This window comes from Giraffa tippelskirchi, chromosome 2, assembly GCF_054371585.1.
Source record: "Giraffa tippelskirchi isolate mGirTip1 chromosome 2, T2T-mGirTip1v1.2.pri, whole genome shotgun sequence".
In the NCBI taxonomy this organism is placed as follows: Eukaryota; Metazoa; Chordata; class Mammalia; order Artiodactyla; family Giraffidae; genus Giraffa; species Giraffa tippelskirchi.
In genome coordinates, this window is record NC_137276.1 from 107,439,758 (window position 1) to 107,464,880 (window position 25,123).

Genomic DNA, 25,123 nt, shown 5'->3' on the forward strand with positions numbered 1-25,123 from the left:
GATACAAAGAACTGACTCATTGGAAAAGATGCAGATGCTGGGAAAGATTGAAGGCAGAAGGAGAAGGGGACAACAGAGGATGAGATGGTTGGATGACATCACTGACTCGACAAACGTGAGTTTGGGCAAGCTCCAGGAGTTGGTGATGGACAGGGAAGCCTGGCATGCTGTAGTCCATGGAGTCACAAAGAGTCAGACACAACTGAGCGACTGAATTGAACTGAACTGAATTACGCCTCAAATGGGTTCAAATCGGTGGTGCAAAGTCCCTTTGGACTCAGATGCCAGAGCATGCTTTACTTCCTGCTAGTATAATGTGCATCACTGGCCCCATGTGGGGTCCTGGGAAAATGTCTGTTTCACAGCTTGGTTTCCTCACCTGCAGAATGGGATTCTGAGCACCCCTGTGTCATAGGGTTGGTATAACCATGAAACAAGTCAGCACATGAAACAGGCTTAGAATGGGGCCAGGACATGCCAAGGAACTGCCTGCCATTAGTGTTACTCAAGACCTTTCGAAAGATGTAAGCTGAAAAATATTTCCCAACAAAATAGCAGAAAGAAACCACAACAGGCTTGAAGTACATTTCTGGTGATCCCAAAGTCAGGTTTTCACAATCAAGATGATTACATATGAAATCTTTCATCTTTTCACAACTTGGATCTTCAATACCTGAGCTACCACTACTCTCTCTTTTTTTTTTTATTGGAGTACTATTTAATTTCCAACAGGGTGATTTTAATGACACTGAGCTTCCCAGGTGGCACTAGTGGTGGCAGAGGATGAGAGAGTTGGATAGTATCACCAACTCAATGGACATGAACCTGAGCAAACTCCAGAAGACAGTGAAGGACAGGGAAGCCTGACATGCTGCAGTCTATGGGGTTGCGAAGAGCCAGATATGGCTTAGTGACTGAACAACAGCAACAAATTTTAATGGAGGTGCATGGGTTTAGATCAAGAAATGATCAAGTGCCATGATGCCATTATAGATTAAAATATGAAGAGCTTGATTTCTCTTTCTTTTTTCCTATAGAACATTGTTTTTTATTGAAGTATAGCAGATTTACAATATTATGTTAGTTTCAGGTGTACAACATTGTAATTCAGCATTTAAATAAGTTATTAAGTTACTAAACAATCACTGCGGTAGGTCTAGTTACCATCTGTCCCCATACCAACATATTACTGTATTTTTGACTATATATATGTACTGTGTATTACATCCCTGTGGCTTATTTATTTTATAACTGAAGTTTGTCCCCCTTAATCTCCTTTGCCCATTTCACCCAACTCCTTCCCCTCCATCGACCCCCAGGTGTGCTCTGTATCCAATAGTCTTTTTCTGCTTGTTCACTTGCTTTGTTTTTCAGATTTCACGTGTAAGTGAAACATTTCCTTTATTTTTTTGTATTTGTCTTTGTCTAATTTATTTCATTTAGCATGATATTCTCAAGATACATCCACCTTGTCACAAATGGCAAGATTCCGGGTTTTTTGTGGTTGAATAATGTTCCATTGTACACGTATGCCCCATCCTCTATCTATTCGTCTGCTGATGGACACTTCCGTATCTTGGCTATTATAAACACAGCTGCTATGGACACTGGGGTGCATGTATCTTTTCTGAGTAGTGTTTTTGTTTTTTTTCAGACATAAATCCAGAAGTGGAATTGCTAGATCAAATAATAGCTCTATTTTTAGTTTTTTGAGGAACCTCTAGACTGTTTTTCATAGCGGCTGCACCAACTTACTTCCTACCAATAGTGTACAAGGATTCCACTCTCAGTAACATTTGTTATTTGTGTTCTTTTTGATAATAGCCCTTCTGACAAGAGTGAAGTGATAACTCATTGTAGTTTTGATTTGCATTTTCCTGGTGATTATTGATGTTGAACATCTTTTCATGTGTTTGTCAACCATCAGTATGTCTTCTTTGGAGAAAATGTTTATTCAGATCCTCTGCCCATTTTAAAAATTGGATTGTTTGCATTTTTTTTGCTATTGAGTTGTATGAGTTCTTTGTATATTTTGGATATTAAACCTCTATTGGTTATATCATTTGCAAATACCTTCTCCCATTCAGTAGGCAGCCTTTACATTTTATTGATGCTTTCCTTAGCTGTGCAAAATGTTTTTTAGTAAGATTTATTTTTGCTTTTCTTGCCCTTGCCTGAGGAGACAAGTTAAAAAATGATACTAATACTAATTTCAAAGCATTTACTGCCCATGTTGTCTTCTACAAATTTTGTAGTTTCAGGTTACATTTATGTCTTTAAGTCCTGTTGAGCTTATTTTTGTGTATGGTGTGAAAGTAGGCCACTTTCATTCTTTTGCATTAGCTGAAGAGATTGTCCATTCCCCCACTGTATATTCTTGCCTCCTTTTTGTAGATTAATTGCCCATATAAATGCGGATTTACTTCAGGGCTCTCTATTCTGTTCCATTGATGTATATGTTTTCATGCCAGTACCATACTGTTTTGAGGACTGAAACTTTGTATTTGATATCAGGAGAGTGATACCTCCAGCTTTGTTGATCTTTCTCAAGATGCTTTTGTGAGCTACCATTGCTTTCAAAGAGAGCTGGGCAGAAAAATTCAAAATAAAAATGGTCTTGTCACTTTCTGACATGTAGAGAGATCTTTGCAGCAACTCTGATACAGTGAAGTGCATCCTAGTAGTTTGCCCTTAGCTCCCCTCCATATCTTCTTCCACTCCCCTCTAACACATGGCCCAGGAGGCTCCCTGGAGCTGGCCCTTCCCCAGGCACCTGGACCCATCTCTGATCTCTTTGGAACTCACCCATCTTTCCCACTGTTGCCTCAGGGCAAAGCAACAGATTCATATTCTAACAAAGTCATTTGTGATAAAGCACCACTGGCCAATGATTACTTACCAAGGAATCTTCCCCTGTTATGTGTGCATTATGGGGACTTCAAAGGATGGGTGGGTACCAGGAGGGGCCTCTAACCTGCAGCTGTGCAGGAGATTTAACAGGCCCATATGGAGAGGTAGAGAAGCCCTAGTGTCTTAATGACATGAGACTGTCTAGTTGGCCTTTGGTAACATTGTGTGGGAGTTAGGTGGTCCTGACTTATTCCTTTCTTTTCTTACTCTGCTTCTGACTACTCTGATGTAATAGGAGATGATTCTGATCTCCCAATAAATCTGTTCCAACATATCAAAGGAATTAAGCCTCTTGAATCAAGCTTACATGAGCAGTCAAGATTCATTCAATAAACTCTGAGTGATGAACTTGCTAAGAAAGTCTATGTCCTTTGGAAGCAAGAGACAATGATACATCGAGGACCAAAGACTATAAAACTAAAATCACCTGTAAGTTCCCACGTGTCAAAGGAGATCCTGGTAGAAAAAATCGGTTTGGTTCTGGTACCTGGATTAAACTTGTGGACAGCTGTGTCTACACTGACTGCACACCTGTAGGTCCTGGTTGTGTATCTTTGCTGAGGGGCTTTACAAGGGAGGAAACCAGATGGAAAACTGGGAAAAGGTAACACTTTGGAGGTGTTCCTGCTTCTGTTTTTGGGAAGATCAGAAAGGAGGTTCAGGATCATTTTATTCTGATGCCCCTCTGGCTTGTCAGAGATGATAGAATAAAATTGTTGTAGGTGTGGAGAAATGAAAAGATGCTCCTTCATTTGGCTCTGCTGTTAGAATCCATGGAAGGATGGGAATGTCTCCATCTTGGCAGGAACTCATGGTGGTAACTTGCCTCTAACTTGTCAAGTTTTCAGGTCCCTCTAGAAATGAAAACAAACATATTACCTTTTTCATCATGTCATCTCTCCAATATTAAGATCCAATATTAAGTGTGAGGTGAATGCTTGCCCAGTCGTGTCTGACTCTTGGACCGCATGGACTGTGACCTGCCAGGGTTCATGGGATTTCCCAGGCAAAAATACCACAGTGGGTTACCATTTCCTCCTCCAGGGGATCTTCCCCACCCACGGGTTGAACACACATCTCCTTGTGTCTGCTGCATTGCAGAGGATTCTTTACTGTTTGAGCCACTGGGGAAGCCCAAGATCAAGTGAGAACCAGCATTTTGCCCTGAGGGGGGCATCAGCAGTTCACAATTAATGGGGATAAAACTGGTCTCTGTTCCATGTAGACCCCAGGTAAGCGTGAAATAGTTTCCCTGCCCTATGCACCTCCAACCAGCCACACCCAGCCTTCTCCTTCACCAACCTGAGACTTCCACAGTTTCCAGCTCTTAGCATCAGTGTTCCTGTGTCCTGCTCTGAGTTGTAACAGTGATTTGAGCTCCCAGTAGGGAGAAAAGACTACTGGAGGAAAAATGATATAATAACCTCTAGTATCAGAAGAAAAAATGGGCTGATTCCCCTTGAGGTGTGTGAGCTACCGGAAGGCCCTCCCATAGATGTTCAAAAGAAACAACTAAAATGGCAGGCCTGCTGGAAACCTCTCATGGAGGGAAGCCTCTTCTGGGTTGTCCCCTGAGACATTTGAGGGGATGACTCACAGAGGCCTTCAGGGGCCAGGGCAGCCCTGGCTGATATGCTCCCCAGGCCTCACGGAAGCCATCCACCTGCCCAAAACAGCCTGTTCCTTCAGCTCTGAGAGGAAGGGGAGCCCTTTCTAACCATCCCAGATCCCCCAGTATGCCCTGGAGCCTCCTGCATCTGAACCGCCAGATGCCTGATGAGAACCTCTGAAACAGGTCCTGGGACCCTCAGTGTTGGCACACAGCTGAAGGAGGTGCTCTGCACCCCAGGTTGGAACTCATCATTGCGCTATGCGGTGGGTGTGGGGCTGGGCTCTCGGAGCTGGTCAGACTCAGTCTCTGCCCTCATTAGCCTGGGTGGGGGCTTACGAGGGTCCCATCACCTCTCATATGGGGATGGTCCCAGGGCCCAACAGCCAGGGCAGTGCTGGGGGACACGGGCTGAGATATGAGGGCACCTCCCTTCAGAAGCTCCCACGGTGATTTTGGAACCCTGCGCCTGACCTGCACTCCACCCAGCTCAGGACTGAGCCAGGCTTCTTCAATCTGCCCCTGCGACAAGCCTAGTCACACAGACCCTCTGACCCTGTGAGCACCCTCATGGGGGTGCACCTCTGAGGCTCCCTGGGTGAACGGGAAGAGTCCTCTGCCCCACTCTTGTCCATGTGGCTCTCTGCCCACGTGACCTTCCCCCTCCCCACCCACAGGTCCCTCCTCCGCCATCCCCCACGTGGCTCTCAACCCCTTTAGTCCTGTTCACAGACTGTCTGCAGCTACTGCAGTGAGGAGGCTGCTCTTTCAAATGTCTGTTTTCTGAGGGAGTGATGGGTTTGGGCTGAATTTTGTGCTGAAGAGCACCGCACGGCCCTCAGCACTGGGCCAGGCAGCCAGCTAACAGCCAAAGAGCCCCAGCAGGTCCCCTGCAGCCTGTCTGCTGCCTCACCCTGCAGTGGGCTGATAGCACATAGCTACACGACAGCAGGGCTGGAATTCTAACCAAGCCCAGGCCCAGGGCCTCAGCCCTGCCCTCCTGATTTAAGGCAGATATTCCACGAAGAAGGAGTGGAAATTGACATCAAGGCACTTGAGCAGTTTGGTGCCCTTCGTAGCCAGCTGCTCTAAATGAAAAGAAAGTGAAAGTCACTCAGTCATGTCTGACTGTTTCAGACCCTATGGACTACACGGTCCATGGAATTCTCCAGGTCAGAATACTGGAATGGGCAGCCTTTCCCTTCTCCAAGGGATCTTCCTGACCCAGGAATCGAACTGGGGTCTCCTGCATTGCAGGTGGATTCTTTACCAACTGAGTTATCAGGAAGCATTTTAAAAGGTCTTGATCCCCCAGGACAGAAAGTAGATTACTGGCCGCCAGAGGATGGGGGACTGGCAACACGGAGTGACTGTTCTTGGAGTCTCATTTCTAGGAAATGAAAATGTTCTGGGTACAGGTCAGGCAGCAGCAACACAACATCCTGAATGGGCTGAATGCTGCCAGATTTGCACTTTAGGATGATCAGCTTCACGTTGCGTATGTTTTGCCTCAATCAGCAACAACAAAAAAACCCCAACAAAACCAAAAAACCAAAGTTCTTTAAAACTGGTCCAGGGCCTGACATGGGGCTCAGCATGGCAATCAAGTAGGTAAACTTTTGCTGCACACCCATAGGGTGGAAGGCTAGGCTGTTGAGGTTCCTGCTCCTGGGGAGGGTGTCACCCCCATGTTCTCTAAGCCATCACGGTGGGACCTGGAATCAGCTGGGCACTTCCTGTCCCTGGATGCTCTATTCTTCCTCCTGCCATCTCCAGGGCTCTTCCTGCCCACCCTGGTCCTGCCAAGCCAACCTCACCGACCCGTCTCCCTTCTCCCACCCTCACCGCAGGGAGGCCCCCAAGGCACAGAGATGCCCAGGCCCCTCCTGATTCCAGACACTCCGTCGCATCCTGGTTCCCCCAAAGTCAAACTCCCCAGTGGGCATTGAGGGCTTCCAGTCCAGACCACTCCCACCTGTCTCCATGCCCGCACGTGCCCACCTGACTGGTCTCTACCACCAGGGCTGGTCCTCAGTCGCCCCTCTTCTTTCCCCAGTTGGCAGAAGTACATGGTCCTCCACATCCCAGCCACGCTTGCCCTGTGTGTGTCCAGCCCACCAGGCCCACCCTGCCAGGGCCTTGTTGGTGGGGTTAGCCATGCCTAGTTCACAACCAGGAGCACAAAGTCACTGCTTGACAAATTAATAACTAATTAGTCACTTCCTGGCTCCAGACAGCAGGACTGAGGGCCCACAGAAAGGATGCTAGAGCTAGAATGATAGGCACCAACATGAGCTGCAGGGGGCTTGGGGGCTGCACCCACCTCCATCTGCTCGTGAATCCAGTCCAGGAAGGAAGTGATGCGCGTGTAGACTCCAGGCTTGTTCACCTCAGCACAGCCAATGCCAAAGCTGGTGGCTCCCACCAGCTTCCACACCCTTCGCTCCTGACACACCAGGGGCCCCCCGCTGTCTCCCTGGATGGCAAGGAAAGAGCAAAGGGCAAGGGCACGGAACAGACATTGCCATCATGTGTCCCCTGTCCTGGTGACAGGACCCTCCTTCACTGTATCACAAAATACAGCACGTGGATGGTGCTGCATCCACCACCTCCCCCACTGCCCTTCTGGAACTGATTTGCCCTCCTGATGGCAAGGTCCTCGTCCTTAGGGGATGGTCCCCCTCCAGGTGTCTCCCTGCCAGGGCTCAGTGTCCTGAACCCACAAAGTCAAGGCAGCATGGGGAGCAGAGGGGTGCTTTCAGAGGGAGGATCTGCCTGGCCAGGGGCTTCAGCTGAACCAGGCAGTGTTGGAGTCTCTTCCACTGTGGCTGTGCAGGCTAGATTCACTGGTTTCCCCTGCCCTCTGCCCCTTTGGACCCCCTGGAAACTCTGAGACCCTCCCCGCCACCTCTGCCCAGCACCCAGGCAGAGGGGAGCGCTGAGTAAACACGGGCCCGGCCAGGCAGGAAAGGGAGTGATATCTTAAGCAAACTTCTTCCCACACCCTGTAAATTTGCTTTTCAGTCAGTCATAGGGACATGCTGACGGTAGTCTGTCCTGAGGGCTGGGTCGCCTTGCCCATGGTGTGGCCCCCAGACGTCACTGGGTGCCCCTACCTGGCAGCTGTCCACACCGCCTTTCAGGTAGCCAGCACAGAGCATGGACGGGGAGATGATGCCACCGTACACATCCCTGTGGTTGCAGACCTTGTTGGAGATGAGAGGCACGGCCGCGTGGTTGAGAACCGGGGAGGCATCACCTGGGTCAGAGCAAGGGGATGGGGGGTCTGTGCAGTGAGGGAGCCCCACAGAGAGCTCAGATAACTGCCTGGGGTTGGGGTGGCCTGAAGGTAGACAGCCTTAGAGCTCTGTCCCCTAGTGAGTGGGCTGGGGGAGACCCTGCTTCATCCCAGGGCCACTCATTTCCCTAAGGTCACCAGTGTGGGAGGATGGGGCAAGCACAGCCAGCAGGCACCCCTCCCCCAGGGCCCATCCTAGACCAAGCACTCGACCTACGCCAGCCCATTTAGTTCCCTGAACCCAGGTGACAGAAGGAAGCTGAGGCTCGTGAAGGTCCCACACACAGCCTTGGGGTAGAGCCTGCAGATGATCAGCAGAAACGTGTCCTCCAGGCCCCAACCCTCGGAACCTGGGACCCTGCCACCTTCCATGGCAAAAGGGCCTTTGCGGATGTGATAAGACCTTGAGATGGGGACACCTGGGTGGGTGGACCTTAAATGTAATCCCAAGTGTCCTTCAAAGGGCTAGAGAAGATGTGATGATGGAAGAAACAGAGGTCAGAGAGGAGAGAGAGACTGGGGGACACTGTGCTGTTGGCTGCAAAGGGGGAGGAGGAGCAGGAGCAAGAGATGTGGGGGCCCCAGAGGCTGGAAAGAGGGGCACAGATCTTCTCCCAGAGCCTCGGGGAGGATGGCAGCCCCTACCCAGACACACTGATTTACAACTTCCGACGGCCATAACTGTGAGGTAGTCCATGAGCATTGTTTTAAGCCTCTAAGTTTGGGGTCATGTGTTGCAGCAGCGACCAGAAGGTAACAACATATCTGCGGTGGTTCAGCCTCACCCCCCTCAACCCCCTCACCCAGAGGGATGGACCCCCTCTTACTCCACCTGTTTGTAAACTGTGACCTTCACGTCTTATAGGCTCACCACAGAGTACACCCCGCCTCTCACTCCTCTCAGGTCTCAGCGTCCGGCTGAGGGTTTGTGCTCCCCCCTGACCGTGACATGTCAGGGAGACATTACACTGGGACGCCAGAGGGGAGCCGGCACCTGGCCCTCTTGGTTCTGGGCGCACTGGATGCAGAATCTTGATCTCAGACCACTGACCTCCATCCTCTGTGGCCCCCCAGCCTGATGTCCAGCACAATTTTCCATCAGGGAAGTTCTCTTCGGAGTTGGGCAAACAGACTGGTTGGATCATCTCTGTTTGGAGAGGAAGCAAGAGAGCTTAGGCCGTGGAAGTTGCCATCTGAGAAAGCCACCACTCGGTGTCTACCTCTTGGGGCCGGGAGTGGGGGTGTCTCCCAGAGAAAGGCCAGGTCCCTGGTCATTTGCTCAGATTGGGGACCTCTCCCCCACCAGATCCCTAAAACAACCCTAGACCATGGCAACGTGAGTGAGTCTAGACAAGAGGTCAACTCAACCCAAGACCAAGGCAACATGGGTGAGTCTAGACCACAGGTCAACCGTAGACCATGGCAACATGAGTGAGTCTAGACCAGAGGTCAACATATTTTCTGTAAAGAGGAAAATAGTATATATTTTAGGCTTTGTAAGCCATGTGGTTTCCATTTCAATCCTTACCTCTGCCACTGTAGCATGAAAGCAGCCACAGGCAGTGCTGAACAGGGTGGGCCATGTGCCAATAAAACTTTATTTAAAAGGAGGCAAAAGGTCCAATTCAACCCATGGGCCATAGTCTGCCCACTCCTGGTCTAGACTGTGGGCACACTGCTTTATGGAACATTGCTCTGTGAATCTTCCCATCCCTCCTGACACATCTGGAGGTAATGAGCCTGCCTGTCCATGTCATGTGTATCACATAAGCTCTCCACCAGAAACTGTCACAGGGCCTTCACATGACTACATTCTGAGAAATGAACTAAGCTTTCCAGGTAGGACAGAAATGGAAAGGTGGAGAAAGGACAAGGGCACTCATTTTCAGTTTTATCAAAGTGCAAGTGTTGGCATCTCATTTTTTTATAACCAAGGATCATTAATCATAATTAGCAAAGAAACACCATCATTACAATTTCTCTTTGTTTTTCTAGAAATATTTGTCTCAGAGTGTGACGCATAGAGAATTCCGTGTGCTGTGTGATAAACACGTTGATGACTCTACCTGCTCCAACCTGCCGTTGGTCCTGAGCCAGGTTTCTGCTCCAACAAGGGCTGTGTTTGTTATACTCTACCTGATCTCCAAGCTGCTCTAGTCCTTGGGAAGGAGAAGGGGGCTTTTACTGATTTAGGTGTAGGCTCATGTGCTTTGTCACAACAGCAAGAAGCTGGAGAATTCAGTCCTGTGTGACTTTTCTGGTGTTTTTGAAACCTCCAATCATCAGGACTTGACATTTCCATGGGTAAACAGAGCTGCTGAATTCAGCAGCTGGTTGTGAGAGAATATTTCTGAGTATTTCCAGGAGTTGGAGATGCCCAGTATCTTCCAGCTTATAAAGAAAGGGCCACAGAGAAGATCCCACCCCAGCCAGCTGGCCAGCCTGGGAGGCCCTCTCTTCCTAAGCCAACATCAAAATACCAGGCACATGGGTGGCACTGGCAGAGCACCTCACCAGAATAAGCACCAAACAAGGAAAAGCTCTTTGTCCCCAGGGGCCTAAGACCCCCTTCTACCATCCACAGGTACCAGGTGGCCTGGTCTGGGGAAACCCCTTTAATCTCCAAGAGGCACTAACCAAAAGAAAGTAGCTTAAATGAGACCCCAGTGGCCCCAGGCAAACCAAGTTGGCCAAACTAGAACAACAAAGACTCTGAAGTCAAATAGTCATCAGAACCACAACCCACAAAAGTAGACCAAGACCTGCACAGTAAACTTGAACAGGGTGACCGTTTGCTAAAACTTAAGATGTCTATCTCCTAACACGATGGCCCAAATGTCTAGGACATGGTTGAAAATTTCTCCTCATACCAAGAACCAGGAAAATCATATCTTTAATGCAAAGAGACAATCAGCTGAGAACAGTCAACACCGAAATGAATCAGATATTGGAATTACCTAGTGGAAGTTGTAAGGCAGCCTTCATAAACATGTTTCAACAAGCAATTCAAATTCTCCTGAAACAAATGATAGCAGGAAAATGACGGAACCCCCAACATACCATTGAAAGTGACAGGCCCGGCCAGCTTCATGAGGGCGATGTCATTGCCCAGTCTCTTTGGCTTGTACTTGCTGTGGTAGATGATTTTTTCCACCAGATGGGAGGGGGCTGGGCTGTCTAGCAGGGAAACAAGGCCCACCTGGATGGTCCAGGACTTGGGGAGGTAGAGACTGAAATGAGAGAGCCCCAAGCACTGTCACCCACAGATCACAAGTCTCCCAAGAGCCAGTGCTAAGGAAATGGCAGGAGATGCCCCCAAAAGCCCTGCAGAAGCGTAGACCTACCCATGTGTCTCCTAGACAGGCCTTGATCTCTGCACCTCTGGGCATTTGAGAAATGAGCTCACCTTTCCATAATGGCCCATTCTCCATCAGAAATCGAAATAGAGGCAGGTGGAAATAACATGGATAATTGCTACTGTGTTTGGAAGTATTTTCTGTGGTTTGATTCCACACCAAACCCTCTTAACAGAGACTGCTCTGGGGAGACCCTGCCCACCCTGCACCGTCCCTCTCTCTCTCAGTCACAACATGGTCCATGGGAATGAGCTACAAGGAGGTCTAGGGGAATTGCATTGCTGGGTTTCCTCTTGCATGAGACTTTCCTTCCTCTCTTTCTATCTTTTCTGTAAGAGCTGAAGGTCCTTAAAATGATCCTGGGGTCACCAATCCCACTTAGCTGATGGAGCTGGATCCGCAGTGAGGAGGGACTGTGGACATTAACAGACCAGACATGATCTGGTCTGTTTTCATGATTTCTTGACCTGCCTTGCTGCTGACCACCCAAATCAGCCTTGTCCACACATGGCCTGTACTGGATGGGGGTCTGTGGGAGATGAGGATGCCCCCCCACCAGGAGGTCAGGAGAACTTACTCATAAACACAGTGGGCAGCGGTGACAACCCACAGGGGGGTGATGATGGACCCTCCGCACAAGTGGTAGCCCTGGAACTGCAGGCTGGCCTGCCAGGGCCACTGCGCCAGCGAGGATGTGTTTCCACCCACGATGCGGGGGCTGGAGCCAGTCCTCAGACCACAGGCTGCAGAGGGAGAGGGAGCGTTGGGGCAGGTGCCTCAGGGAAAAGGTGGAGGCAGGTCACCTGAGACAGGGAATGGGCAGGGTGCTGTGGGGTGCAGTGGGCACAGCCCATTAGAGCAAAGAGCTGGAAGCTAGCATCGACCTCCCCATGACACTTATGTCCCCAGGATGGTGACAGTGCTCTGGGAGCCTCACGAATGCAGGGGCTGACTTCTTCAGCCCCAGCCCCTGCAACAAGAGCCCCCTGACAGGAACAAGGGGCTCCTGCCCAGGTTAGGGCTGAGGGGGTGGACAGAGCACGCTGTGCCCACTTTTCTGATGGGGGGAGGGGAAATGTGAGGCAGGCTGTTGGAGCCACCATGGAATGACAGAATTCTGTGCACTGTGGTCCTGTCTGCTGCTGAGAAGTCTCTCCAGGCTGCCTCCTCTGACCTAGCAGGTGGGGTCACAGAGCTCCCACCTGGAACCCAGGAGGAAGGGCCTGATGGCAGAGTGGTCCAAGGAGAGGGGACAGGAGCCTGTGAGCCAGGGCTTCCATCTGTTTCTCTCTGCAGTCTTGTAACTCTCACCTGAGCACTTCAAAGTAACCACGTGGCCTGAGGTACATCCCTCCCTAAAATGGAAAAAGGGTGTGTTTAATGAAACACCCCTGGCCTCAAAGAGTCAGGTACCACTGAAGCATCTTAGCACTCACACACTTGAGATCTGGGAACCAAACACTTTTTTTTTACTTAAATCTTGGGCTAAAATAAATAAATAAATAAACTCTATTCCCCTGCCTTTGAATACAGATTTCAATTTTTAGTCTATTAAAAAAAACCAAGTCATTAACAACCGGTGACCACAGTGAAGCATGGTGTATGTGTGAGCACTGTTGAGTATTTCTAGGCTTTGTATAGCTAACAATAAGAGACATATAATGAGCCCTATTAGATAAACATATACTGGTATCATTTGCTTGTCCATTTTACCCCGATGTCCTTCACCGGCCCCTGCGGGACACAGAATGTCCATCGGACGGCGTGACAGGCTCTCCTGGCACCAAGTCCTTGCAGCCTGGGACACACAGGAAAATCCACCCCGCGAGCCTCTGTAAATTCCTGCCTCTAGAGCCCAGTCCTTGTCATTAAATCGTGCAAGAAAAAGCTAATGTCACCAACCCAGGGTTTTAGGACCCAAGAGATGAACTGTCCCTGCAAACTTGTGGGTCCGGGGGGGGATTGTCAACTCCACGATGGCAGGCTGAAGACTATTGTTTCCTGGATCAGAGGATATACTTCTTTTGGGGTTTGGTCCAAGAAGTCAGGAAGAGTGCGAAATGTGGGTTCAGAAAGCCTGTGGCACCGCCTTGCATCAGGAGGGTGACCCCTCTAAGCTTCAGGCACCTGTCATTTATGGATACTTCATTTCACCTTCCTTAGAAGATCTCCTGTGAAGGAAATGGCTACCCTCCCCAGCATTCTAGCCTGGGAAATCCCGACAGAGGAACCTGGCAGGCTGCATCTTGGGGTCGCAAGGAGTCAGACACAACTGCGTGACTGACTGATGGACTGACTGACAAGTTATTTGGGAAACATGTAATACAAATGGTGAAAATTAAAGTACTTTGTAAATAAAGAAAGTTAAGTTTCTTTCTTAATTACTTTCTTTCTAATATTTTTCCCTCCTTCCTTCACTACCTTCTTTTCCCCAAACGTATCTGCAGCACCCACTATGTGTCCAGCCAGTACCGCATTTACCCGCATCAGGTGACCACTTCATCATCCTTCCTCCATTTCTCTGCTGGGCTGTATCTGCCTGGTTTGGGGTTAAGTTCCTGTACTCCAGCCTCGTGTGTCCACCCTATCTAACCAAACTGGCCAAGCCCTCAACTTGCACTTGGAGAACACAACCTCATGCTCAACTTCAGTGCATGACTAGACACAGTGGACCCAGCACCAACTGGCTACTTACCTCATGTACACGGAGTGGTGTAAAGCAGTCACTTTGTCATCTGGCAAGAGGTGATTGATGGACACGAAGTCCTCTCGAAACTGCTCTTCGAGCGAGTCCACTCTGAGGGTATCTGAACTCACATAGCTGCAAGCATATTGGAAACGCACACCAGACATGAGAAATTCACTCTGTGCCTCAAATCAACCTGGGCTTAAGTCATAGTGTCACAGGTATCACACTGTGTGTGGAGGAGGGAAGGTCCTGATGTGCTCCCAAACCATCAGTGTCTTCCTTCTGCCAACCTAACAAGGCATTTCAGACCTGGAAGAGTCTGGGACGGCCCCCCTGAAGCCCATTCACCCACCCCGGCTCCAGGCACATGGGAGAGAGGACTACTTCCTGATGTAGCTAGGCGGACCCCCGCCTTGATGCTGCCTAAAGCAAGTCCCAGAGGGGACAGAACATGGAACTCAGCGGGGTCTTTTCAGGTGGGCACCAAAATGGGGATGCTGAGAAACCCAGGTAGGAATGGAAGATTTTTCCAGGCTGCCCAGAGCTGGTGGGGCTCCTGTTACAGAGAGATGAGCAGTAGACAGAGAGCTTTGGGGGGCTCCAGGACAAGCCATTGTTTGAAGGGCCAGTGGAAAATGATGAAGAGGACATTATTTTTTTCAGATCAGGTGTTGGAAGAGTTATGACATAGCAGGACGTGCAATAAGCAAAAGACAAAGTCACTGACTTGCTTCACTCTTGAACTCACCAACTTATCACACAGGATTTCATCAGGTCACTGTAACAGCAGAGGGGTGGGGCAGGTGGCAGGCGTGGAATACAAAGTCCAGCCGGGTTTGGTTTGGAGGAAAATGTAATCAAGGCCATGGCAGTGACCCGCCCAGCCTCCCCAGATATTGCTCAACCCGCTGATACGGCAGATGCCAGGTGAAAGAGCCAGTTGTCACCGAGATAGAGGTCCCAGTGTAGGTGGGCTGGGCTACAGGCGGGGCAGTAGGGATGATGCAAAGGGATCCTAAAGCCTGCTACTGGAATCCCACAGATTGTCAAAATCTCAGTGGTAGGAACAATAGCCCTGACCACAGGCTTACAGGGTATCCCTGTGGTCCAGGCAGGCTTTGAAGCACTAAGACACTTGAACCTCACAGCGGCCCTCTAAAGCGGGTACTATTATTAGCCTTAATTTTGAGGCCCAGTCACATGACAGGGCTGCATGTGCACTGGGATTTGGACCCAGGCAATCTGAGTTGTCAGTCCACCTTTTCTTTTTATCACAGACCTCTGACACGGGATGCTGCAGTGCACAGGGACCAAAGGAGGGCTTCCAAGAGAGAAGTAGAAAGAATAAACAAAAACAAGTACAAAACAAATCTTAGAACTGGAGCAAGAGATAGGGAAGCAAAGAGTAAGTTTAGAGGGAAGAAAAATGGACACTGTCGAGGGGATAGCCCGGAAATTTGCTTCCACTGGACTTACCCTGAGAGGGAGCAGAGAATGACCATCCTGGCAGACCTGACCTGGGAGGGGTGAGCAAAGGAATGAGGGCTCCTGGGAAGGGTTGGAGCCAGGGAGGGGGGTCACTGGGTCCTTCTGCTTGATGGAGAGGAGGTCAAGGATTCCAGAAGGGGAAGTATTCCAGGAGGGAGAGGCAGGGGAGGCAGAAGGGAAGAGGAAGGGACATCCCCTAGTGAGGCCAAGAAACCACCTACCAGGGAGCACAAATGTACAAGGGAAGCTTTCAGCTGTGAGCCATGGTGGTGGGGCTTGTGTGTGTGTCTGTGTAACTGGTGCTAGTGTGTGTGTGTGTGTGAGATACAGTGTTGCATGATGTGGTATGTGTACGGTATGTAGTGTGTGAGTATGAATTGCATGGTGTGTTTGCAGTGTGTGTGTGTGTGTGTGTGTGTGTGTGTGTGTGTGTGGTGTGCGAGCTTCCTCCAAGTTTATGAGGAGTCGAGCCTACATCATCCCTGAAGGCAACTGTGGGAGTGATTTGCTGTTGTCATTGGCCTAGAAGTGCAGCTGATTTCTGAATTCAGGTCATTGCTGGAGAAGAGGAGGCAGGTCTCAGGGATACAGGCTGGAGGGCAGGTTTCACCGGCTTTGGAGGAAGGAGCTAAGAATATGATACCTCACATTTTGCAAGTCCAGGGTCCCTGGGTTCAGAGCACTGAGGTTTTGATGCCCATTTCCTTGGGGACAAACAGGGATGCTCACGTTCTGTGGGTAGTGTGAGCACTCAGAGCCCGCATGCTTTGAACGAGAATCTGGAGCAAAGGGGAGCAAGAGAGATGTCCTGGACAGCTGCTTGGGAGTCTAAAGGAAGAAGCCAAGAGAAGGGAGGGGCTGCATCAGGGCCAAAATATGTCACCTCAGTGCAAAAAGTCACATGGGCAACAGAGAGTGCTGAAATGCAGAGATTTTACTGCAAGAGTTGTTTGTCCTATTTAGTGCTAAAAAACTGTTTTAAAGGATTAGACTTTCATTAAATTACTGACTTCTCAAACTTGACTCTCTGGGGTTCCTTGGGAAGTGGGACCAAGCAGGGTGGTAGCTGGAAGACTCCCCTGCAACTGTGGTCAGAGGAACCGAGGGTTCGGTCTTTAGCTCTGAAGCTCTTTACTGAATGCTTGCATCTTGGGTCCTGGCCTGAGATGCCCCCAAACACGCCATGTCCCTTAGTGTGTCAGGACCTTGGTTTGCGCATGTACCTGTGACATCAGACATCGTGAGTTTGCCATGAGGATGTCAAGATGCCCTATGTGCCCAGATAAACAGCAGCTGTCTGCCCACATCGTGACCACTGCTTGTGTCCTGCCTACCAGTGGACACTCTGAATTACCTTGGAAACCCCAGCTGGGTGCAGGCGACAGTCGCATGATGACTTTTCCAGTCCTCGGCGCACACGGTCCTCCAGGAGGCAGCCGTGAACACCTGGAGCACGGCATTCTGACCACTCACACGGACTGGCCGGCACACAGGAAGAGAGGTCATTAGTGCCCCGAAGGGCCCTGAGACCCGGCAGAGTTTCTCTGAAGCCAGCCCAGACCCTCCTATGCTGAGTTTGACCTTCCCCTGACCAGCATCCCACCCCCACAGGGCGGCCACAGTCCTTATCATCTGGACCTGAGTCTCTTCCAATTGCTTATGGAGTCCTCCTAATCTAAGGTCCATATAAGGCCCTCCCTTAACACCCAGCCCAGAGTCTCCTGGAGTGAATGCCAGTTGGGTCCCAAGCCTTGACAATGGCATTGCCTTGGACCCATTTCGCAGATGAGGAAGGTCAAGGCCGAGTTTTCCTGATGTCCTCCTGCTTCTGCAGTGAAAAGGCGTGACTTTACCACATCGGTACTCATCCTCCCCGTCTCTGCAGTCTGACACCCCGTCGCATCGAGCCGTCAGCTCAACACACTTAAAAGACGACCGGCACTTGTACTTCCCGGAGCAGTCAAAGTGGACTGAGGAAAGGAGAAGGGGTGTCACGGAAGGGCTGCTTCAGCGTGCCCCACGGACAGCCGTGCACCTGCCACGCAGCCTTGAACTTGCCCCAGAGTCATCAAGGCTGCATTGAAACTGCAGCCCTGCCAGCAACTGGTTTCCCTCAGCCCAGCTTCTATTCTGGATTCCAGAAGGTGGGGCAGCTGCACCCCACTGTGTCTCCCTAAGTGGCCTTGAGCCACAACTGGAGATGAATTTAGACTCTGGAGACTCAAGGTCAACAGAGAAAGTGCATGGCTGCGGCTGACTGGCTGAGCCAGTTGAGCAAGAAGCCCTGAGTGAGGACCCTGGCCTCCAGTCTACCTCCTGTCATCTCTGATCCTGTGTGAGAAATGAGGGAACTGTGGACCCCAATGGCGAGCACATGGAGAGTTAAACTGATCTGAGAGCTCCTTATTTGAGGAGTAAATGAGAAATTGTTCCCTATCAGAGACCATTCAAATGATTCACTTTCTCAAAAGCCACTGGCACCTTTTTTGAAATCTAGCTTGGCCTGGCATGAATGGCCTCCTTGTCTCCTCCACCGGCTCCTACCCCCTCCTGCCCGTGGGTTCAGTTTCATCAGCTGCCTTTGGACACATCTAACAAGGCAGGCTCCTTGGTGACAAAGCCTCCAGCATGGCCAAAGGCTCTGACTGGGGCCCTCCAGAGTCCTTCAAATAAAGTCCTTCAAATAAAGCTCAAATCAGCAAACCCAGAGAGTGTTAGCCTCAGTAATTAAGGCTGTGTGGTGGCCCTGGGAGGAAAGGGGACCTTGTGAGCGTCTAAATGCTTGAACATGCATTTGAGAAGCTACTAAATAATGGATGGTACTCACTGCCCAAACCGATGGCCAGCGCTAATATCAACGCAATTATCCCAATGACAATGATGGGAAAGAACTTCAGTGGCAGCAGAGACAGGATCTGGGCAGCAACTGCGTCAGCATCTAGAAACCAAAAGGTGGGGAGGGAAGAGCAAAAGGCCATGGAACCACAAGTTTGAATGAAAGAAAACAAAATTTAGCTATTCTTCCCCCTGTCCTCAATGCAGAGAATGTTCCAGCCAAAGAAAGCTGACTCAGAGAAGTGACCGCATACCAGGAGCTCGTTCTCTAAAATATGAGCCCTGCGCTCCCTGACACCAACCCAGTTCTGTTTATCCTCCATTTGGGGATGATGTGATGGGTTTAACTGTGTCCCCATGACATGTTGACATGTTTATGTTCAAACCCTCATAACTCAGAATATCATCTTATTTGGAAATAGAGTCTTTACAGAGATGATAAATTAAAACAATATCATCAATATGGGCTTTAATCTAAAATGATTGGCATCCTTACAAACAGGGGAAATTCAGACACAGACTAATACATGAAGGGGGGAGATAATGTGAAAAGACACGGGCAGAATGCCATGTGAAGATGAAGGCAGAGACTAGGGTGACTCACCTACAAACCAAGGAAAGCATGATTATCAGCAACCCCCAGAATCTAAGAGGCAAGGAAGGATTTCCCTGCAGGCGTTGGAGGGAGCAATGCCCTGTCATCACCTGGGTTTCATACTTCTAACCTCCAGATGTGGAGGTGATAGATTTCTGCTGTTTTAAGCCATGGAGTCTGTGGTGTTGGTGGCCCTAGGAAACTAATACAGAGGGGAGGTAGGACCCCACTTCCAAGGATGTTTTCCTACAGAAGAGGGCAACATGTAAAACCCAAACAGGGTGCCCTCAGGAGAGGAAGAGCTGGGACTTTTGAGAGGGTCACCAGATGGCAAGCCGGTCATTCTCCACCAGTCCTGGGTGCAGACACTGATGGCCTTCATTGCAGACTGTCTCTTGGACAGTGTCCCTGCCTGTGCTTGGAAACTCACAACTTGAAGTGAAGACAGTGAAAGTGTTTGTTGCTCAGTCCTGTCCAACTGTCTGTGACCCCATGGACTGTAGCCCACCAGGCTCCTCTGTCCATGGAATTCTCCAGGCAAGACTATTGGAGTGGGTAGCCATTCCCTTCTCCAGGGGATCTTCCCAACCCAGGGATCAAACTTGCGTCTCCTGCATTGCAGATTCTTTACCATCCGAGCCACCTGGGAAGCCCCCTCTGGCAATGAAGACTGTGGTTGTAAAATGATCAATAGCATTCCAAGTTGTCCAAAACAGAAGAGAATTGGGAAACAAAAATGAGGAGGGGTGATGAAATAACAAGAAAGGAGAAAAGTGTAAAGAAGAAAATGACATGGGGCAGGTTGGGGCAGGAAGAATGAGGGGACAAGAGAAGCACACTAGGCTTAGTGCCAAGGGTGCAGAGCGAGGTGGAGGGACCATTGGCATGGCCCTTGTTTAGCCTTGGGTAGAGAAGCCGGTGGCTTGTTCCAGGCTGCACTCTCAGCACTCAGAACAGCAGTGGCCACACTGCAGTCCTCAATACATGTTAGTAGATTGAAGAGAGGGAGGGAGGGAGGGATGGGCAGATGGATGGACAGATGAATGGCTTCAGGATAATGAAGGTGGTTTTATCTCAGGGTCAGAGACCAGTTCTTTCCAGGATGACCAATTCACTGTCAGCAAAGCAGACTCCTCCCTTCTACCTTCCCTGCCCCAGGAAGCCTGCCCCAAACTAGTCAGTCTCCCCGCTGAGATGCCCACTCTCCAGTCTCACTTACAACTCAGCGGGAGCCCTGGATGGCCGCTCATCCTTCTAACTGTTCTGCAGCTCAGAGGGAGCTTTAGGAAGTGAGCCCTAACTGTACATCCAAGTGCAAGTCGCTCAGTCGTGTCTGACTCTTTGCGACCCCATGGACTATACAGTCCATGGAATTCTCCAGGCCAGAATACTGGAGTGGGTAGCCTTTCCCTTCTCCAGGGGATCTTCCCAACCCAGGGATCAAACTCAGGTCTTCCACATTGCAGGTGGATTCTTTACCAGCTGAGCCACCAGGGAAGCCCAGGAATACTGGAGTGGGTAGCCTATCCCTTCTCCAGGGGAACTTCCCAACTCAGGAATCAAACCAGGGTCTCTTGCATTGCAAGCGGATTCTTTACCAACTGAGCTATCAGGGAAGCCCCTGTAGATCCAAAGATTCTCCTTCAGTTAGAACCTTTGTATCAGCTCACATTTGCCCCTTTACAGCTCCTCAGCCTCATGCCCTGTGGCCCCGTCCTGGCCCCACCCCTTCCTCCTTGCTCTTTGAGGGCAAGCTTGGAAGAAAAAGCAAAAGGCATAGTATCTCTCCAAAGAAGGAATGCAAATGATAAACAAGCACAAAAGAACCTTCAATCTCTTCAGAAATAGAAAAAAAAAAAAGCATATTAGACATAATTGTGTATCAACTTTGCAGTGTATTATTATTAGTATTGTTCCTACTGAAGTCCAAGTTTAAAGAAATAGGTCTCCACTTAACAGTCAATTGGAGTATAATTTGTGTAAACTTTTTGAAAGTCAAACTGGAAATATGTATTGGTAAAGAATCCGCCTGCAATGCAGGAGACCCCACTGGAGAAGGGATAGGCTACCCACTCCAGTATTCTTGGGCTTCCTTTGTGACTCAGCTGGTAAAGAATCCGCCTACAGTGTGGGAGACCTGGGTTCAATTCCTGTGTTGGGAAGATCCCTGGAGAAGGGAAAGACTACTCACTCCAGTATTCTGGCCTGGAGAATTCCATGGACTGTACAGTTCATGGGATCACAAAGAGTCAGACACGACTGAGTGACTTTCACTTTCACTTCGCATCAAAAAGCTAAAAAATGGATAGAATATTTGACCTATTAATTTCACTTCTAGGAATTTATTCTAAAAAGTCATCAGAGATGTACACAAATCTCTACAAACAAGTATTCTCAAAGGAATGACCTTGATAATATTGATATATGGACACATAGAAATAGCCTAAGTGCCCCCAGAAAAGGAGCTGGTAAAATAGCAAATGGTATAGAAATGCTTAAAATGATAAAGAAGAGGACTCAGTAAACTTTTTTGTGAAGGACTGAATACAAATGTTTTCAACGTTATATTGGTCCTTGTCACCATTACTCAACTGTATAGCTATATGTGACAGAAGCCAGACAAAATGTGAATGAATGGATGTCTGTGTTCCAGTAAAACTTAATTTATAAAAACAGACGGTGGACCAGATTTGGCCCAGGAGCCATTGTTTGACAACCCTAAAAGGCTATTAATTACTTAATGCTATGGAAAGATGAACATGATAGTTTCACGTTTTCAAAAAAGCTTCAACATTGTACAAATAGCATAGGCAGACCTCATTTTATCACTCTTTGCCAGCCAATATTGCAGTTTTCATAAACTGAAGGTTTGTAGCAACACTGTGTAGTCAGATAATGGCTAACATTATTTAGCAATAAGTTAACTGTTTAACTAAGCTAAAACTCAAGTTTTAACTAGGTATTATATACATCGTTTTTATACATAATGCTGTTGCACACGAAATAGACTACACTATAGAATAAGTGTGACTTTTACATATATGGGGAAATCAAAAAATTAATATGACTCAGTTACAATGTTCGCTCAATCGGTGAATTAAGTGGTCTGGAACCAAACCCAAAATATTTCTGGGTTCTCCCTTTATATGTCACTTCCAAAGGGAAATACAGATTTGTTGATAAGATAGGAAAAAGGCAAGAAAATCTATAAAGTGCTATAGCGTTATCTCTAAGTAAGAGTATAAAATTGTGGGTCATTTCAAAATATCTCTTTGATTAACTATATTTTCTAAATCTCTATCATGAACAATGCATTGACTTATTTAACAAGAAAAGTTTTTAAAAGTTTTTACTCTTTCCTGAAACTAGGAATTAATCATGGAGAAATTTTCAAAAATTAGCAGAAAAGAATATGTATACTGCTATTGGTTTTCATATGATATATATTATAAAGTATTAGCAACAATTATATGTCAAATGATGTCAAATGGCCATGTAGATGATACATCTACTTGATGCAAAGTTGTAATCCCATTTAAAAAGGTGGGGGCAGTGTTTATAAAACCAAGAAAACACATGGAACAATACGTGTCTGCCTCTGTACTATAGATGAACATGTATTTATAGACAAGGACACAGAGAAAATAAAGAAGATATAAAACCCAGCTAAGTGTTGGTGGTCAGGTAATTGCAGGGCACTTTTTTCTTTTATTTGCACCGATGCTAATTTTTGAAAAGTGTTTGTAAATTTGTGTCTTTTCGCTTACTTCACACCTCTTCTCCCACCTCGCATTCATTCACATCAATTGTCCAAGTGGTTTAAAAGGAATCATATGACAGCCCCCCACACCAGGCTTTCTGGAACCTCAGCAGAGACCCTCCGTGTCCCTCTGCTCAGCCCCCAATTCAGTCTTTCTGACCACATCCGGGACCAGGAGCTGCAGCTCCCTGTGACAAGTTCTGACAGATTCTTGCCAAAAGGATCCTAACCTGGCATTAAGGAGCCCGCAGTTTCTCCAAGCATTTATGACCCGCTTACAAAACCAACTTCCCTTCCTTTAGTTGCTAGAAGCAACTCCGTCACCTGCTGTTGATTTTTAATCTAGGCATCTGATACCTTCAGGGGATCCAGCTTATTTTAAGTTTTCTGGAGGGGCTGGTGACCACTGATTGTCAGGACTTCCTGGAGAGCTCAGAGATTTCCTGGCCAGGATCTGACCCTTAACTCCCCAGGAGAGACTGGAGCCTCAACTTCTGAAAACTTCCATCCAGAAAAATCCCACTTGTCTCCAGGGAGTTGTTCAAAGAGGCCTGAAAAAAGTGATAGCCTTTTTAATGCCCCTTCCCTCTGGGATTCTGCAAACCCGAGGAAGCAGCCTGTGGATGTGAGGACTCCTGGGGAGATATTTCTACAGGGGACCCTCAGCCACATGGATCATCTGTTTCTGAGGGGTGAGGTAGGGGCAGACATCACACCTGGTCCCACTTACCTGGGGCAACAGGACTTATTTTCAAATCGTCAAGGCTGAAAAGCGATCTGAAGGAGAAGGGGGCTTCAGCGGCAGGCGAGTCGTTCTCCCCCATCGTGACTATTTCAGGGCCTCGGAGACCGGGCTCTACCTCCACCTCCACCTCCTTCTCGGGAAAGAACAGACAGTGCTTGCTTCTCTATTTATAGTATTCGCATCAAAAGGATCTTTGTTAGGAGAAATCTTTGAAATCTGACAATCCACATAAAACACACTTGGGGCCGATAAATCAAAACTATTTGTCCAGGGAGAATGCATCTTTTTTTTTTCTGAGCCCCAGCAGATAACAGAGAAACATCTAGAGAGAGCGAAAAACTATGAACATAATTCTTCCAAACATGATTTTCCCAGTTTGCTCAACCAATCATCAGCTCAATTGAATAGCATGTCGTTAGAGAAGGCAATGGCACCCCACTCCAGTACTCTTGCCTGGAAAATCCCATGGATGGAGGAGCCTGGTAGGCTGCAGTCCATGGGGTCTCTAAGAGTCGGACACGACTGAGCGACTTTACTTTCACTTTTCACTTTCATGCACTGGAGAAGGAAATGGCAACCCACTCCAGTATTCTTGCCTGGAGAATCCCAGGGACGGTGGAGCCTGGTGGGCTGCCATCTATGGGGTCGCGCAGAGTCGGACACGACTGAAGCGACTTAGCAGCAGCAGCAGCAGAGATATGCCAGTTTACCATTTAGAAGTCAGTGTGCCATTACTTTTCAGAAGATAAATTACTTTCAAACACTTTCCCCCTCTCTTTCGTCCCCCATCAACTTGACCTTTTGCCTGCACAGGTGATAACTCGTACCGTAATCATAAGTTTTGATACTTACATGATGTCCATGTTCCTAAAACGAAGACAGCACCAGGGAAGGGACGGCCATGCCCAGTATTTGGAGCCTCCCATAAACACAGCCCTTTCCTGGCTCACACAGCTTTGACCTAATTAAGGATGGGAGTATCCTTGGCCTCTGGGTGCCCAGTGCCCCCCTTCCCTCGCAAAGGGAGGAGTGGCTGGGGCCTGACCAAGGGCTTGCACCAAAGCTACACTGGGGCTCTCTTCCCTCTGAGAGAATTCCACCTGTCACGATGCTGGACAGGTGAGAAGCCTTTGGAAGTCATTTCCAGTAACTCAAAGAGGGATGGAGGGGGCAAGGAAGGGGCCTAATGTTCCCAACTAAATTCCAGCTTACTCTCCCAGGACCCAGGCATGAGTTCCCCAGGAAGCTGCTTCTGCAAAGAGCTAAAACCTAGGACATTCCAACAGTCATATAAACATGGCTATGTAGATCACACACTGTTATTTTCTGTTTACTTGTAACATTTGAAATTCAAAAGGGAACTATTAAGCCACTTAAACTCTGGCTTCATGCCATTTCTCGAAGTTATCAGAAAATTTAAGCAAGAGTTACACATTAAAAACCTTTATTTCATTTCCATTGCAAGAGTAGCTTCAAAGTGTGTTAGGAAACTAATCAATTCACACTCAACATTTTTCACTTTGATGCCTGCTGATACATGTTGCTTGCCATCAGTTTATGGCAAATCCCACAGCCCAACTTTAGAACAAGCATAAGAATCAACAGCAAAATGCTTTCTGAAACAGGGAACCTAGTTAAGGGAGTCCCTTCCCAACAGGCCATGGGTGGGAGGTTTCCACTGAGAAATGTTGAGAAATCAACTTTTAGAATCACCTCTCCACCCACCCACTTCACTCACCATTTCTGGAGCCGCCATCTTTCAAAGCAGAAATAGCTTCCTTTTTCATTATAAATGCAAGCGTGATGGTAAGCAGGCCGCCAACAGCTTAGTCCAACCG

The 25,123-nt window shown here is 48.5% G+C and overlaps 1 protein-coding gene across 1 annotated transcript; it reads right to left on the minus strand.

The window, feature by feature from the left end:
* Positions 1–2,085: 2,085 nt before the first annotated feature.
* On the minus strand, positions 2,086–24,248 carry TMPRSS3 (transmembrane serine protease 3). Its single transcript, XM_081572609.1, has 13 exons — positions 24,138–24,248; positions 23,271–23,415; positions 18,178–18,288; positions 17,204–17,320; positions 16,705–16,828; positions 13,869–13,994; positions 12,485–12,528; positions 11,751–11,916; positions 10,878–11,047; positions 8,869–8,964; positions 7,636–7,778; positions 6,843–6,995; positions 2,086–3,764 (listed from the first exon to the last, which is right to left on the minus strand). Exons 2-13 carry the CDS (start codon positions 23,362–23,364, stop codon positions 3,747–3,749), a joined length of 1,362 nt encoding a protein of 453 aa, XP_081428735.1. The 5' UTR covers positions 23,365–23,415; positions 24,138–24,248; the 3' UTR covers positions 2,086–3,746.
* Between the last annotated feature and the right edge of the window lie 875 nt (positions 24,249–25,123).

Excerpts from the sequence above, each read along its gene's own strand:
- TMPRSS3 (XM_081572609.1), bottom strand. The coding sequence starts at position 23,364 with ATGGGGGAGAACGACTCGCCTGCCGCTGAAGCCCCCTTCTCCTTCAGA. Across the intron at positions 13,995-16,704 it reads ACCCAGCTGGGGTTTCCAAG|CTATGTGAGTTCAGATACCC; the intron begins GTAATTCAGAGT and ends ATATGCTTGCAG. Across the intron at positions 11,917-12,484 it reads GGTTACTTTGAAGTGCTCAG|CCTGTGGTCTGAGGACTGGC; the intron begins GTGAGAGTTACA and ends CTCCCTCTGCAG.